The sequence below is a fragment of the Cervus canadensis genome, chromosome 11 (assembly GCF_019320065.1).
Source record: "Cervus canadensis isolate Bull #8, Minnesota chromosome 11, ASM1932006v1, whole genome shotgun sequence".
NCBI lineage: Eukaryota > Metazoa > Chordata > Mammalia > Artiodactyla > Cervidae > Cervus > Cervus canadensis.
The window spans coordinates 39161269-39177666 of NC_057396.1; the positions used below are offsets into that span (position 1 = coordinate 39161269).

The following is a 16398-nucleotide window of genomic DNA, read 5'->3' on the forward strand; positions in this document are numbered from 1 at the left end:
TTTGCGTTTTCTTTATATCCCTTTAATAGTTTCAATAATGGATAAAGTGACAACAGTTTTCAACAGTGCACAGAGATTGGAAGTTGTTAGAAACTGCATTTCATTCATATTTGAAAATAAAACATTGGAGACTGAAAAGGTAATAAAATGCCATCATTCCGAAGTAAACATTCATCATGTCCCTTTCAGATTTCTGTGTTTAGCTTGCCAACTGACCTCTCCTCTATTTCCATACCTTTTCCTTATAAAGTATTCTTTCATTGTTTTTATCATTTTAAATGAACAGTGTCTAAACTCTTAGCCAAGCCTGAAATATTGATAGTCATCACCCCCCCCACACCGAAACTTTTAAACATTGTTCATTTAATTCTATTTCGGCGTATTATTTAGAAACTTCAGTCAGTTCAGTTCAGTCCCTCAGTCATGTCCGACTCTTCACGACCCCATGAACCACAGCAAGCCAGGCCTCCCTGTCCATCACCAACTCCTGGAGTTTACTCAAACTCATCTCCATTGAGTCGGTGATGCCATTCAACCATCTCATCCTCTGACGTCCCCTTCTCCTCCTGCCTTCAGTCTTTCCCAGCATCAGGGTCTTTTCCAATGAGTCAGTTCTTCACATCAGGTGACCAAAGTATTGGAGTTTCAGCTTTAGCATCTGTCCTTCCAGTGAACACCCAGGACTGATCTCCTTTAGGATGGACTGATTGGATCTCCTTGCAGTCCAAGGGACTCTCAAGAGTCTTCCCCAACACCACAGTTCAAAAGCATCAATTCTTCAGTGCTCAGCTTTCTTTATAGTCCAACTGTCACATCCATACATGACCACTGGAAAAATCATAGCCTTGACGAGATGGACCTTTGTTGACAAAGTAATGTCTCTGCTTTTTAATATGCTGTCTAGGTTGGTCATAACTTTCCTTCCAAGGAGCAAGCGTCGTTTAATTTCATGGCTGCAGTCACCATCTGCAGTGATTTTGGAGCCCCCAAAAATAAAGTCAGCCACTGTTTCCACTGTTTCCCCATCTGTTTGCCATGAAGTGATGGGACCGGATGCCATGATCTTAGTTTTCTTAATGTTGAGCTTTAAGCCAACTTTTCCACCCTCCTCTTTCACTGTCATCAAGAGACTTAAAAACATTTAAAATATAATTTTATTACAAAAACTCTAGTTAAAGCAAGTAATGAATTATAAAAATTGTGGTCTTCATTTAAATATGCCTTTAATGTGTGCTTTAATAGCACATTTTCTTGCCTTCTTTAATAAAACATATTAAACATTAATGTCACCTTTTCTTAGTGACTTGTCATAGTTCTGATCATTTGTTACATAGGGCTAGTAAAGCTTGTGAAACAAAGTTTTTATCCACTTCAGTTCAGTTCAGTTTAGTCGCTCAGTCGTGTCCAACTCTTTGCGACCCCATGAATTGCAGCACGCCAGGCCTCCCTGTCCATCACCAACTCCCAGAGTCTACCCAAACCCATGCCTATCGAGTCGGTTTATCCACTTAATGACCCTCAAGTCTGTGTTTTGAGTTTTTTGGAATCCATTTTTTCTTATGATTGAGTATTAAACAGACTTTCTTTTGCTTCTCTTGCTTTCAATTTTCACACTGTTTCTTGTGCCCCTTGTAACAATAGTAGGACTTCCTACTCTCAGTCTTTTCCTTCCTTCTTATTTGCTCCTTTGTTCTCATGTTTTCAAAGTTAAATAAGCCTATTATTAATACTACTTTATGTAAAGTAAATCAGGCTCTAAAGATGAACTGGAAGAGGCATTCTTGTGGGTGAAGAAGTGGAAGAGTTTTAGTATGTAAACTCAGAGATTTCTATTTGTTGCTCTGAGTTTTTTCCTTCTTAATTATGCTTTTGAAATAGAAGGGACTGTAGAATTTTCCAGTCATAAATTAAAACTGAGTAGTGATTAAGTTGCTAATCACTATAAAAGAATAAAATCTCCCATGATTCTTGTCATTTTAGTTTTTCCCTCTATTCTTGCCACGGAGATGTGGCCAGTTATGAAAGAACATGTCAAGTATCCATGGTTTTGACTCAGAATCTGAAGCAGCAGTTATTTTGGTGGCCACAGTTTTGATAAGTTTTTTTTAATGAAGTTTAATGTTTTTTAAATGTATCACATGAACTAGTCCTGTTTATTTTCATGCTGCCTTACAAATTTAAAAAATCACTATAAATCCATGTTGTCCTTAACAGCAAATCAACCCTTTTCTAATTCTAATAGCTCTGTTAAATGGTTTACAGGATGTGTATGAGTTAGTGTGATTTAAAGTTATTTTTTTCCAGTGAAACCTCCTGCTCATGTCTGCCTCTTATGTCCTCAGACCCTTCCTGCTGCACTGAGAGCCCTTAAAGGAAAGGCAGCGAGACAGTGTCTCACTGATGAGCTGGGTTTACATGTTCAGCAGAACCGGGCAATACTAGATCATCAGCAGTTTGACTACATAATAAGGATGATGAACTGTACTCTACAGGTAACTTTTAGTTCTTTCAAATTTCTCTTCTCATTTGAGAATAATACTTTTTTCCCCAGGCAGTTCAATAATTACTAGTATATCAGGTTCTTAAACCTTCCACATCTGATAACATGAAGAGCTGATATTCGTAGCATTTCTGTTACAAACACTTAAGTATTGCTCAGCATAAATATTAGGAGTTTTTTAATTCTTCCTTTTTTTTTCTTGAAAAATACTAGGTTATTTAACTAGTTCTATAAGTAAGCTGTCTGAAGTGAAAAGTCATCTTTGAAACATTCAGTTCTATATTACTTAATGTCTATATTTTTGTTATCCCTTTTCAGTCAGTTTTCAGTTGTACTGTTAAAATAGAGGGCAATGAATGGTGGGTAATCCAAATGATAAATTAATTATTCAGTTCATAATCTATTTCTTAACCTATGTATATGGGTATTAATTGTATCATTTTTTTCCTTGGGTTATAGTTGCTTTACAGTGTTGTACAACAAAGTGAATCGGCTATCTGTTTACATATATATGTATCCCCTCCCTCTTGACCCTCCTTCGCACCTCCTCCATCCCACCCCACTAAATCATCCCAGAACACGAAGCTCAGCTCCCGGCATTATACAACAGGAACAACAGGTTCCCACTAGCTATCTGTTTTACACATGGCGCTGCACATACATCAGTCCCCATTTCCCAATTCATCCCTCCCCCAACAACCCGCTCCATGCCTACACTTCCATTCTCCATGTCTTCGTCTCTGTAGGTAGGTTCATCTGTACCATTTTTCTAGATTCCACGTATATGCGTTAATATACAATATTTGTTTCTCATTCTGACTTAACTTTACTCTGACTCTGGGTCCATCCTGTCTGTACAAATTACCCAATTTTGTTCCTTTTACAGCTGAGTGATATTCCATTGTGTATATGTTCAATTCATTTCAGTTGCTCAGTCTTGTCTGATTCTTTGCAACCTCATGAAGCACAGCACACCAGGCCTCCCTGTCCATCACCAACTCCCGGAGTTTACTCAAACCCATGTCCATTGAGTCAGTGATGCCATGCAACCATCTCATCCTCTGTCGTCCCCTTCTCTTCCTGCTCTCAATCTTTCCCAGCATCAGGGTCCTTTCAAATGAGTCAGCTTTTCACATGAGGTGACCAAAGTATTGGAGTTTCAGCTTCAGCATCAGTCCTTCCAATGAACATTCAGGACTGATCTCCTTTAGGATGGACTAGTTGGAACTCCTTGCAGTCCAAGGGACTCTCAAGAGTCTTCTCCAACACCACAGTTCAAAAGCATCAATTCTTAGGCTCTCAGCTTTCTTTATAGCCCAACTTTCACATCCATACATGACCAGTGGAAAAACCATAACCTTGAATAGACGGACCTTTGTTGACAAAGTAATGTGTCTGCTTTTTAACATGCTGTCTAGGTTGGTCATAACTTTGCTTCCAAGGGGTAAGCGTCGTTTAATTTCATGGCTGCAGTCACCATCTGCAGTGATTTTAGAGCCCAGAAAAATAAAGTCAGCCACTGTTTCCACTGTTTCCCCATCTATTTGCCTTGAAGTGATGGGACCAGATGCCATAATCTTAGTTTTCTGAATGTTGAGCTTTAAGCCAGCTTTTTCACTCTCCTTTTTCACTTTCACAGGAGGCTCTTCAGTTCCTCTTCACTTTCTGCCATAAGGGTGGTGTGTCATCTACATATCTGAGGTTATTGATATTTCTCCCGGCAATCTTGATTCCAGCTTGTGCTTCATCCAGCCCAGTGTTTCTCATGATGTACTCTGCTTATAAGTTAAATAAGCAGGGTGACAATATACAGCTTGACGTACTCCTTTTCCTATTTGGAACCAATCTATTGTTCCATGTCCATTTCTAACTGTTGCTTCCTGACCTGCATACAGGTTTCTCAAGAGGCAGGTCAGGTGGTCTGGTATGCCCATCTCTTTCAGAATTTTTCACAGTTTATGGTGATCCACACAGTCAAAGGCTTTGGCATAGTTAATAAAGCAGAAATAGATGTTTTTCTGAAACTCTCTTGCTTTTTCAAGGATCCAGCGGATGTTGGCAATTTGATCTCTGGTTCCTCTGCCTTTTCTAAAACCAGCTTGAACATCTGGAAGTTCACGGTTCACGTATTGCTGAAGCCTGGCTTGGAGAATTTTGAGTATTACTTTACTAGCGTGTGAGATGAGTACAATTGTGTGGTAGTTTGAGCATTCTTTAGCATTGCCTTTCTTTGGGATTAGAATGAAAACTGACCTTTTCCAGTCCTGTGGCCACTGCTGAGTTTTCCAAATTTTCTGGCATATTGAGCGCAGCACTTTCACAGCATCATCTTTCATGGTTTGTTTATATGTACCACATCTTATTTATCTACATCTGTTGATGGATATTTAGGTTGCTTCCATATCCTCCCTGTTGCAAATAGTGCTGCAGCAAATGTTGGGATTGCTGGATTCTATGGTGCTGTGTGCTGTGCTTACTCATTCAGTTGTGTCTGACTCTTTGTGACCCCATGGACTGTAGCCTGCCTGACTCCTCTGTCCATAGGGACTCTCCCGGCAAGAGTGTGTTGCCATGCCCTCCTCCAGGGGTCTTCAACCCAGGGATTGAACCCAGGTCTCCTGCCCTGTAGGCAGATTCTTTACCGTGGGAGCCACCAGGGAAGCCCATGAATACCAGAGTTAGTAGCCTGTCCCCTTTCCAGGGTAACTTCCTGACCTGGGAATTGCACTGGGGTCTCCTGCATTGCAGGCAGATTGTATGGTAGTTCTATTTTTAGTTTTTTAAGGAACCCCCATACTGTTCTCTATAGTGGCTGTATCTATTTACATTCCTACCAACAGCATGTGAGGGTTCTCTTTTCTCTGTATCCTCTCCAGCATTTATTATTTGTGGATTTTTTTGATGGTGGCCATTCTGTGAGGTAGTAGTTTTGATCTACATTTTTCTAATAATTAGTGATGTTGAGTATCTTTTCATGTACCTCTTGGCCATCTGTATGTCTTCTTTGGAGAAATGTCTACTAAGGTCTTCCTTATGATACACATTAATGTCTTAGGGTACTACTATTTTTTTGCAGGGTGTATTTATCTTTTCAAACGCATTTCAGATAATATCTTTCTCAGAAATTCTAACTTAAAAGCTAGAATGAAAAATGTAATCTTGTAACAGGCACTTTGTGGTTTGTTAAAGCAAATTAACAAGATAAGAGGTAATTCACCTCTACTGGAAATAAATTCTTATTTTAGAGTGTAAGAGACTAGCTATAATAGTTTATCACATCAAACATTAAATGCATCCTAAATGTTTACCATTTGGATATAAATTAATGTAAGTATGGTAGAATACTTCTTCGGAATACTGTTCGGCTACTAAAATAAAAGAGGTAGCTCTATAACATGTACCTATAGGAAAAAACTGTTACATGTTGCGAGGTGGGCACACAGGAAGATACATAAGGTAGTGCTTAGTCACTCAGTCATGTCTGATTATTTCTTTGCAACTCCATGGACTGTAGCCCACCCGGCTCCTCTGTCCATGGGGATTCCTTCGGCAGGAATACTAGAGTGGGTTGCCATGTCCTCCTCCAGGAGATCTTCCCAACCCAGGGATTGAACCCAGATCTCTTGCATTGCAGGCAGATTCTTTACCATCTGAGCCACCAGGGGTACATAAGGTAGATATAATTCTATTTTGACCTAAAATTATATGTATGTATGTATATTATAATGAAAATCTAGAAGGATATTTACGCTAAATCCTTAGTAATGATTATCTCTGACATAAACAGTTTAGAAGAGTTATGACTTCCATTTAAACTTTTCTCTGCTTGAAACACACACATACACATAAACATAATTAAATTATCTAAAACATATAACAAGGATTTTTTACAACAGAAAAGGATTCTCATTTTTGTAGGAAGGAAATTTTTGAAACTTTATGAGAAGAATAAGACATAATTTGTTTGCTGTAAAAATCACAAGTCTTCTGCTACTTCTGTTCCTTTGTTTCAGTTACTTTGATACTGTCATTACAGAGAACAAACGAATTTGATTAAGAGATCTAGGTTACCAGAAGTCCTAAAGTTAGATAATATCCTGGCTCCCTCTACCTGGTGATAAAACTGAAAAAACTATTTTAGGAGGCTTTTTTCCATTTGTATTTTATGCACTGTAATTAACTGAAGAACTACATTAGAAGGCTTTCTCTAAACTTAATTTTAGTATAAACTAATTAGTAATTGATTACAGAATAACCAGGTACCCTTGGGCTAGAAAAATACTCCTTTTCATTTGAATAATCATATTCTGTCAGGGGGAAGCTTGGGTTTGTTGTTGTTGCTGCTTCCAGTTGCACCTGCACTAATGAGCTCTTAATGTTTTGTAATTCAGTATTTCATAAAATTAGATCTTGTCTTTGTTCCATTATAGAGAGGCTCTTTTCAGTTATAAATGGGTTCATATGTGACTTTTATTTTAATGAATCACTTATTTACCAACTTGGGATTTATTAATATTTATATTCTTGTTACAATACTTGTGGGGATTTAGCATAACATTCTGAACATTTTTTTACAAAAGCATAGAGTTTCAAGGCTGAGAGGCCAAACATCTGTGTTGGTGTTTTAAAATAGAAACATTAAATGAACTAAGTTTTAGGTAGTGATTCAAAAACTTTAGTAATTTTTGCTTGTCTTGAAGTTATCCTGTAGTTTCTGTCCTCAAGGGAAAATTAAATGGAACATGAGTACTGCCAAGGGGTTATTTTGTTTATCATGTTCTTTCAGTGCCAAGATAATTTTTTAAAGGACTGGTTTATGGAGATTATAGGTTATTCCTATATTTTCTCATATCAAATAACTGATCTTATTTTAGTTTTTTTTTAATAACTGAGATTACTATATATCTCTTCAAAAATATCATGGGTTTAACTCTTTTTGTTTTAGCAGATATATAATTTTTACATGTAAGATCTTAGCTAAGATCTTTTAATGGTAAATCATAACTTAAAAACCCAGTGGAGCACTCCATTTCCAGTCTTATAATAATAAACCGCAGGGTATGAGGCACCCTCTCACTAATGTAGAAATAGATCCTAGAAAATTTCAACAGCAAAAACCCATGATTTTTATATATCGTTTTTCCTAAGAAGAAAAGGAAATCTCTAAAAGACCTCTCCTCTATTCTCTAGAATAAGATACGTAGGGAAACCCAAATTCTGAGTAATTAGCAGTTGGGGAAACCAGATACATGAGCTCATTTAAGTCTTGACTTCTGTCAAGAGAGCTGGTTGAACCTGAGAGCTTTATTTACCTCAGGGTAGGACACTGGAAGAAGAATGAAATAATTCCTCTTCAGTGGCATACCCCTTACCCTTGCCTCCAGAAGAAGAAATATAAATGTTTTTTAGAATTTATTAAATTCAGCCCCAATTTAGGCAGTCAGGGTTCACACTGATAAACTTTAGTAAGATGTGAAGTCACAATTTTAAAATAACCAAATACCAAAGAAATGAGCCAGTGTGAAATAGTGTTAACAGAAACAAACAAAAACAGATTGAAGACCTCATAGGCTTTATATATTGGAATTATCCAATTTGAATATATAATAATTAAAGTATTTAAATAATGGATTGAATACAAAATAAGCAGATAATAAGAAACTAACAAGATGGCTAGATAAGTTTAGATTATATAATCAGTAAAGTAAAACATCAAAGGATATGGAAGACCCAGTATCATTAATATGTCAGTTCTCCACAAAGCAACCTACAGCCTGAATGCAATTCCAATAAGAATTGCAGCAAACTTTTTCTTAGAAATTAACTGGATGATTCCAAAATTTATGCAGAAATGCTGAAGACTTAGAGTGGCCAAATCAATCTTGAATAAGAACAAGTTGGAGGACTTAACCCTCCCTGGTTTCAAGACTTACTATCAACCCACAGTAATCAAGATAGTATAATACAAAAAAAGAAAAAGATAGTGTAATACTGACATGTCAAATAGATCAGTGGAAAAGAGCACCCAGAAATTAGACTTGCATTTATGGGAAATTTGTTACAGAGCATTCCAATTTGTTACAAAGCAATCCAATCAGAGGAGGAAAGTTTTTTCCACAAATAGTGCTGGAAAAGTGAATATCCATATGAAAGAAACTGAACCTCAACCTCTACCTCATATCAAACACAAGGATTAACTTGAGGTAGAGCAAGGACATAAACATAAAATAGAAAACCACAAAGTTTTTAGGGGAAAGCATGGAATAGTTTCATGGCTTGGGAATTTAATTAATAATTAAATTATTAATTGAATCTTTTGCCACTTATAATTTCTATAACTGACAAAAGTTTCTTAGGTCACAAAAACTGATAACCAAAAAAAGAAAAAAACATGATTATGCTTCATAGAAATTAAAACATATGCTTATCAAAAGACAGAATTAAGAAAATGAATATTGAAGACTAGGAAAAATTATTCCAAATATATATGTGACAAAGACTGATGTCATGGTTATATAAAGAACTCAAGTTCTACAACTTAAGAAGAAGCCAAACCATTTTTTGAAAACGGACAGCTTAAACAGACACTTCACAAAGTAAAATATGGAAATGGTCATGAACTAGTCAGTGTCAGTCATCCAAGAAATGCAAATTGAAACCATTATGAGATAATATTATATAACTACGAGTATGCCTAAAATTAGAAATATTGGTAATACCAAATGTTGGCGGGGGTTTTTGTTTTATTTTTTTTTTAATTTTTTTTAAAAATTTTAATTGTAGGCTAATTACTTTACAATATTGTGGTGGTTTTTGCCATACATTCACATGAATCAGCCATGGGTATACATGTGTTCCCCATCCTGAACCTCCCTCCCACCTCCCTCCCCATCCCATCCCTCATGGTCATCCCAGTGCACCAGCCCTGAGCACCCTGTCTCATGCATCGAACCTGGACTGGTGATCTATTTCATATATGATAATATACATGTTTCAGTGCTATTCTCTCATATCATCCCACCCTCGCCTTCTCCCACAGAGTCCAAAAGTCTATTCTTTACATCTGTGTCTCTTTTGCTATCTCACATATAGGGCCATCATTACCATCTTTCTAAATTCCATATTTATGTGTTAATATACTGTATTGGTGTTTTTCTTTCTGACTTACTTCATTCTGTATAATAGGCTCCAGTTTCATCCACCTCATTAGAACTGATTCAAATGCATTCTTTTTAATGGCTGAGTAATATTCCATGGTGTATATGTACCACAGCTTTCTTATCCATTCATCTGCTGATGGACATCTTGGTTGCTTCCATGTCCTGGCTATTGTAAACAGTGCTGTGATGAACATTGGGATACATGTGTCTCTTTCAATCCTGGTTTCCTCGGTGTGTATACCCAGCAGCGGTATTGCTGGGTCATATGGCAGTTCTATTTCCAGCTTTTTAAGGAATCTCCACACTGTTCTCTATAGTGGATGTATTAGTCTACATTCCCACCAACAGTGTAAGAGGGTTTCTTTTTCTCTGCACCCTCTCCAGCATTTATTGTTTCTAGACTTTCTGATAGCAGCCATTCTGAGTGGCGTGAGATGGTACCTCGTTGTGGTTTTGATTTGCATTTCTCTGATAATGAGTGATATTGAGCATCTTTTCATGTGTTTGTTAGCCATCTGTATGTCTTCTTTGGAGAAATGTCTGTTTATTCCTTTGGCCCAATTTTTGAACGGGTCACTTATTTTTCTGGAATTGAGCTGCAGGAGTTGCTTGTATATTTTTGAGATTAATTCTTTGTCAGTTGCTTCATTTGCTATTATTTTCTCCCACTCTGAAGGCTGTCTTTTCACCTTGCTTATAGTTTCCTTTGTTGTGCAAAAGCTTTTAAGTTTAATTAGGTCCCATTTGTTTATTTTTGCTTTTATTTCTATTACTCTGGGAGGTGGGTCATAGAGGATCCTGCTGTGGTTTATATCAGAGAGTGTTTTGCCTATGTTTTCCTCTAGGAGTTTTATAGTTTCTGGTCTTACATTTAGACCTTTAATCCATTTTGAGTTTGTTTTTGTGTATGGTGTTAGAAAGTGTTTTAGTTTCATTCTTTTACAAGTGGTTGACCAGTTTTCCCAGCACCAATTGTTAAAGAGATTGTCTTTTCTCCATTGTATATTCATGCCTCCTTTGTCAAAGATAAGGTGTCCATAGCTGTGCGTTTTTATCTCTGGGCTTTCTATTTTGTTCCATTGATCTATAGTTCTGTCTTTGTGCCAATACCATACTGTCTTGATGACTGTGGCTTTGTAGTAGAGTCTGAAGTCAGGCAGGTTGATTCCTCCAGTTCCATTCTTCTTTCTCAAGATTACTTTGACTATTCAAGGTTTTTTGTATTTCCATACAAATTGTGAAATTATTTGTTCTAGTTCTGTGAAAAATACCTTTGGTAGCTTGATGGGGATTGCATTGAATCTGTAGATTTCTTTCATCAGTGTTTTATCATTTTCTATATATAGGTCTTTTGTTTCTTTAGATAGATTTATTCCTAAGTATTTTATTCTTTTCGTTGCAGTGGTGAATAGCATTGTTTCCTTAATTTCTCTTTCTGTTTTCTCATTGTTAGTGTATAGGAATGCAAAGAATTTCTGTGTGTTAATTTTATATCCTGCAACTTTACTATATTCTGGAGAAGGAAATAGCAACCGACACCAGTACGCTTGCCTGGAAAATCCCATGGACAGAGGAGCCTGGTAGGCTGCAGTCCATGGGGTCACAAAGAGTCAGACATGACTGAGAGACTTCGCTTCACTTCACTTACTATGTTCATTGATTAGCTCTAGTAATTTTCTGGTGGAGCTTTTAGGGTTTTCTATGTAGAGGATCATGTCATCTGCAAATAGTGAGACTTTTACTTCTTCTTTTCCAGTCTGGAGTCCTTTTATTTCTTTTTCTTCTCTGATTGCTGTGGCCAAAACTTTCAAAACTATGTTGAATAGTAGTGGTGTGAGTGGGCATCCTTGTCTTGTTCCTGACTTTAGGGGAAATGCTTTCAATTTTTCACCATTGAGGATAATGTTTGCTGTGGGTTTATCATATGTGGCTTTTATTATGTTGAGGTATGTTCCTTCTATGCCTTCTTTCTGGAGGGTTTTTATCATAAATGGCTGTTGAATTTTGTCAAAGGCTTTCTCTGCATTTATTGAGATAATCATATGGTTTTTATTCTTCAATTTGTTAATGTGGTGTATAACTTTGATTGATTTGCAAATATTGAAGAATCCTTGCATCCCTGGTATAAAGCCCACTTGGTCACGATGTATGATCTTTTTAATATGCTGTTGGATTCTGTTTGCTAGAATTTTGTTAAGGATTTTTGCATCTGTGTTCATCAGTGATATTGGTCTGTAGTTTTCTTTTTTTGTGTCATCTTTGTCTGGTTTTGGTATTAGGGTAATAGTGGCCTCATAGAATGAGTTTGGAAGTTTACCTTCCTCTGCAATTTTCTGGAAGAGTTTGAGTAGGATAGGTGTTAGCTCTTCTCTAAATTTTTGGTAGAATTCAGCTGTGAAGCCATCTGGTCATGGGCTTTTGTTTGTTGGAAGATTTCTGATTACAGTTTTGATTTCTGTGCTTTTGATGGGTCTGTTAAGATTTTCTATTTCTTCCTGGTTCAGTTTTGGAAAGTTATACTTTTCTAAGAATTTGTCCATTTCTTCCAAGTTGTCCATAGTTGCTGATAGTAGTCTCTTATGATCCTTTGTATTTCTGTGTTGTCTGTTGTGATTTCTCCATTTTCATTTCTAATTTTGTTGATTTGATTCTTCTCCCTTTTACTCATGATGGGTCTGGCTAATGGTTTGTCTATTTTATTTATCTTCTCAAAGAATCAGCTTTTAACTTTGTTGATTTTGGCTATGGTCTCCTTTGTTTCTTTTGCATTTATTTCTGCCCTAATTTTTATGCTTTTTTCCTTCTACTAACCCTGGGGTGCTTCATTTCTTCTTCTTCTAGTTGCTTTAGGTGTAGAGTTAGGTTATTTATTTGATTTCTCTCCTGTTCTTGAGGTAGGCTTATATTGCTATGAACCTTCCCCTTAGCACTGCTTTTACTGAATCCTATAGGTTTTGGGTTGTTGTGTTTTCATTTTCATTCATTTCTATGCAAATTTTGATTTCTTTTTTTATTTCTTCTTCTGTGATTTGTTGGTTACTAAGAAGTGTGTTGTTTAGCCTCCATATGTTTGTATTTTTAATAGTTTTTTTCCTGTAGTTGACATCTAATCTTACCGCATTGGGATCAGAAAAGATACTTGAGATGATTTCAATTTTTTTGAACTTACCAAGGCTAGATTTATGGCCCAGGATGTGATCTGTCCTGGTGAAGGTTCCGTGTGCACTTGAGAAAAAGGTGAAATTCATTGTTTTAGGGTGAAATATCCTATAGATATCAATTAGGTCTAACTGGTCCGTTGTATCATTTAAAGTTTGTGTTTCCTTGCTAATTTTCTGTTTAGTTGATCTATCCATAGGTGTGAGTGGGGTATTAAAGTCTCCCACTATTATTGTGTTACTGTTAATTTCCCCTTTCATACTTGTTAGCATTTGCCTTACGTATTGCAGTGCTCCTATGTTGGGTGCATATATATTTATAATTTTTATATCTTCTTCTTGGATTGACCCTTTGATCATTATGTAGTGTCCCTCTTTGTCTCTTTTCACGGCCTTTATATCAAAGTCTATTTTATCTGATATGAGTATTGCTACTCCTACTTTCTTTTGGTCTCCATTTGCATGATATATCTTTTTCCAGCCCTTCACTTTCCATCTGTATGTGTCCCTAGGTTTGAGGTGGGTCTCTTCTAGACAGCATATATAGGGGTCTTGTTTATTTATCCATTCAGCCAGTCCTTGTCTTTGATTGGGGCATTCAACCCATTTACATTTAAGATAATTACTGATAAGTATGATCCCGTTGCCATTTACTTTGTTGTTTTGGGTTTGAGTTTATAAACCTTTTCTGTGTTTCCTGTCTAGAGAAGATCCTTTAGCATTTGTTGAAGGTCTGGTTTGGTGGTGCTGAATTCTCTGAGATTTTGCTTGTCTGTAAAGCTTTTGATTTCTCCTTCATATTTGAATGAGATCCTTACTGGGTACAGTAATCTGGGTTGTAGGTTTTTTTTGTTTCATCACTTTAAGTATGTCCTGCCATTCCTTTCTGGCTTGAAGAGTTTCTGTTGAAAGATCAGCTGTTATCCTTATGGGGATCCCCTTGTGAGTTATTTGTTGTTTTTCCCTTGCTGCTTTTAATATTTGTTCTTTGTATTTGATCTTCATTAATTTGATTAATATGTGTCTTGGGGTGTTTTGCCTTGGGTTCATCCTGTTTGGGACTCTCTGGGTTTCTTGGACCTGGGTGGCTATTTCCTTCCCCATTTTAGGGAAGTTTTCAACTATTATCTCCTTAAGTATTTTCTCATGGCCTTTCTTTTTTGTCTTCTTCTTCTGGGACTCCTATGATTGGAATGTTGGGGTGTTTGACATTGTCCCAGAGGTCTCTGAGGTTGTCCTCATTTCTTTTGATTCCTTTTTCTTTTTTCCTGTCTGCTTCATTTATTTCCACCATTCTATCTTCCACCTCACTTATCCTTGTCTTCTGCTTCAGTTATTTTACTGTTGGTTCCCTCCAGAGTGCTTTTGATCTCAGCTATTGCAGATTGACCCTTTTTTATTTCTTCTAGGTCTTAGTTACACTTTTCTTGCATCATCTCAGTCCTTGTCCATTTTGTTTTCAAGATTTTGGATCATTTTTACTGTCATTATTCTGAATTCTTTTTCAGGTGGACTCCCTATCTCCTCCTCTTTTGTTTGGTTTGGTGGGCTTTTATCATGTTCCTTTACCTGCTGAATATTTCTCTGCCTTTTCATCTTGTCTAGGTTGCTGTGTTTGGGGTGGTCTTTCTGTATGCTGGAAGTTTGCAGTTCCTCTTTATTGTGGAGGTTCCTCCCTGTGGGTGGAGTTGGACTAGTGGCTTGTCAAGATTTCCTGGTTAGGGAAGCTTGCGTGGGTGTTCTGGTGGGTGGAGCTGGATCTCTTCTCTCAGGAGTGCAATGAAGCGTCCAGTAGTGAGTTTTGAGGTGTCTGTGGGTTTGATGTGACTTTTGACCACCTATAATTTTGTGCTCTGTGTTATGTTCCTGCATTGTTGAAGAATTAGCTTCATATGTATGTTTTGAAACTTGTTGGCTCTTGGGTGTAGCTTTGTTTCAGTGTAGGTATGGAGGCTTTTAGATGAGCTCTTGTCGATTAATATTCCCTGGAGCCAGGAGTTTTCTAGTGTTCTCAAGTTTTGGATTTAAGCCTCCTGCCTCTGACTTTCAGTCCTATTTTTACAGTAGCCTCAAGACTTCTCCATCCATATAGCACTGATGATAAACCATCTCCTTTCGAAGACAATGGGCTGCCTTTTTGGGTGCCTTGTGTCCTCCATCAGCGTTCAGAAGTTGTTTTGTGGTATTTGCTCAGCATTCAAATGATCTTTCAATGAATTTGTGGGGGAGAAAGTGGTCTCCCTGTCCTATTCCTCCACCATCTTAGGACCGCCCCCTCATTGGCAGGGTTTTAAGGTACTTAGAATTCTCATGTTTTATTGTTGAGAGTGTAAACTGGTACAGTCACTTTAGAAAAAAGTCTAGGAGATTCTTATCAAAGTAAGCATATACCTATCCTATGGTCCAGGAGATTCACTCCTGGATCTTACCTTAAAAAAATGAAAGCATATCACTACAAAAAGACATACAAAAATATTCATAGGAGCTTAAGCTGAAATCAGTCCCGGTGCCCATCAATCAGAGAATAGGTTGTTGTTGTTGTTTTTTTAACTACCATATACCATACAAAGTAATACTAATCACTGTTCAAAAAAAAAAGTTAATGATACATGTAACCTCATGGATAAATCTCAAAAACATTATGGCATATTTATAGAAACTCACTGAGTGTACACATAAGGTTTTTGTATTTTCAGTTCAGTTCAGTCGCTCAGTCATGTCTGACTCTTTGCAACCCATGAACCACAGCACGCCAGGCCTTCCTGTCCATCACCAGCTCCCGGAGTCCACCCAAACCCATGTCCATTGATTCGGTGATGCCATCCAACCATCTCATCATCTGTCGTCCCCTTCTCCTCCTGCCCTCAATCTTTCCCAGCATCAGGGTCTTTTCAAATGAGTCAGCTCTTCACATCAGGTGACCAAAGTATTGGAGTTTCAGCTTCAGCATCAGTCCTTCCAATGAACACCCAGGACTGATCTCCCTTAGGACAGACTTGTTGGATCTCCTTGCAGTCCAAGGGACTCTCAAGAGTCTTCTCCAGCACCACAGTTCAAAAGCATCAATTCTTCTGCGCTCAGAAGAATTTCTTTATAGTCCAACTCTCACATTCATACATGACCACTGGAAAAATTATAGCCTTGACTAGACGGACCTTTGTTGGCAAAGTAATGTCTCTGCTTTTTAATATGCTGTCTAGGTTGGTCATAACTTTCCTTCCAAGGAGTAATTGTCTTTTAATTTCATGGCTGCAGTCACCATCTGCAGTGATTTTGGAGCCCAGAAAAATAAAGTCAGCCACTGTTTCCCCATCTGTTTGCCATGAAGTGATGGGACTGGATGCCATGATCTTAGTGTTCTGAATGTTCAGCCGTAAGCCAGCTTTTTCACTCTCCTCTTTCACTTTCATCAAGAGGCTCTTTAGTTCTTCTTCACTTTCTGCCATAAGGGTGGTGTCATCTGTATATCTGAGGTTATTGATATTGCTCCTGGCAATCTTGATTCCAGCTTGTGCTTTATTGTTTATAAATTGTATATGGAAGAAAAACTATAAAATATTGAACTCTAATGATATGCATG

At 37.3% G+C, this 16398-nt stretch overlaps 1 protein-coding gene across 1 annotated transcript in view; it reads left to right on the top strand.

The window, feature by feature from the left end:
- SBF2 (SET binding factor 2) overlaps nt 1-16398 on the top strand; it is a 410909-nt gene that overhangs the window by 211562 nt on the left and 182949 nt on the right. Inside the window, exons 16-17 of the mRNA XM_043481847.1 lie at nt 30-139; nt 2343-2492. Coding sequence (XP_043337782.1) covers nt 30-139; nt 2343-2492 — 260 coding nt within the window. The remainder of the gene's footprint in view (nt 1-29; nt 140-2342; nt 2493-16398) is intronic.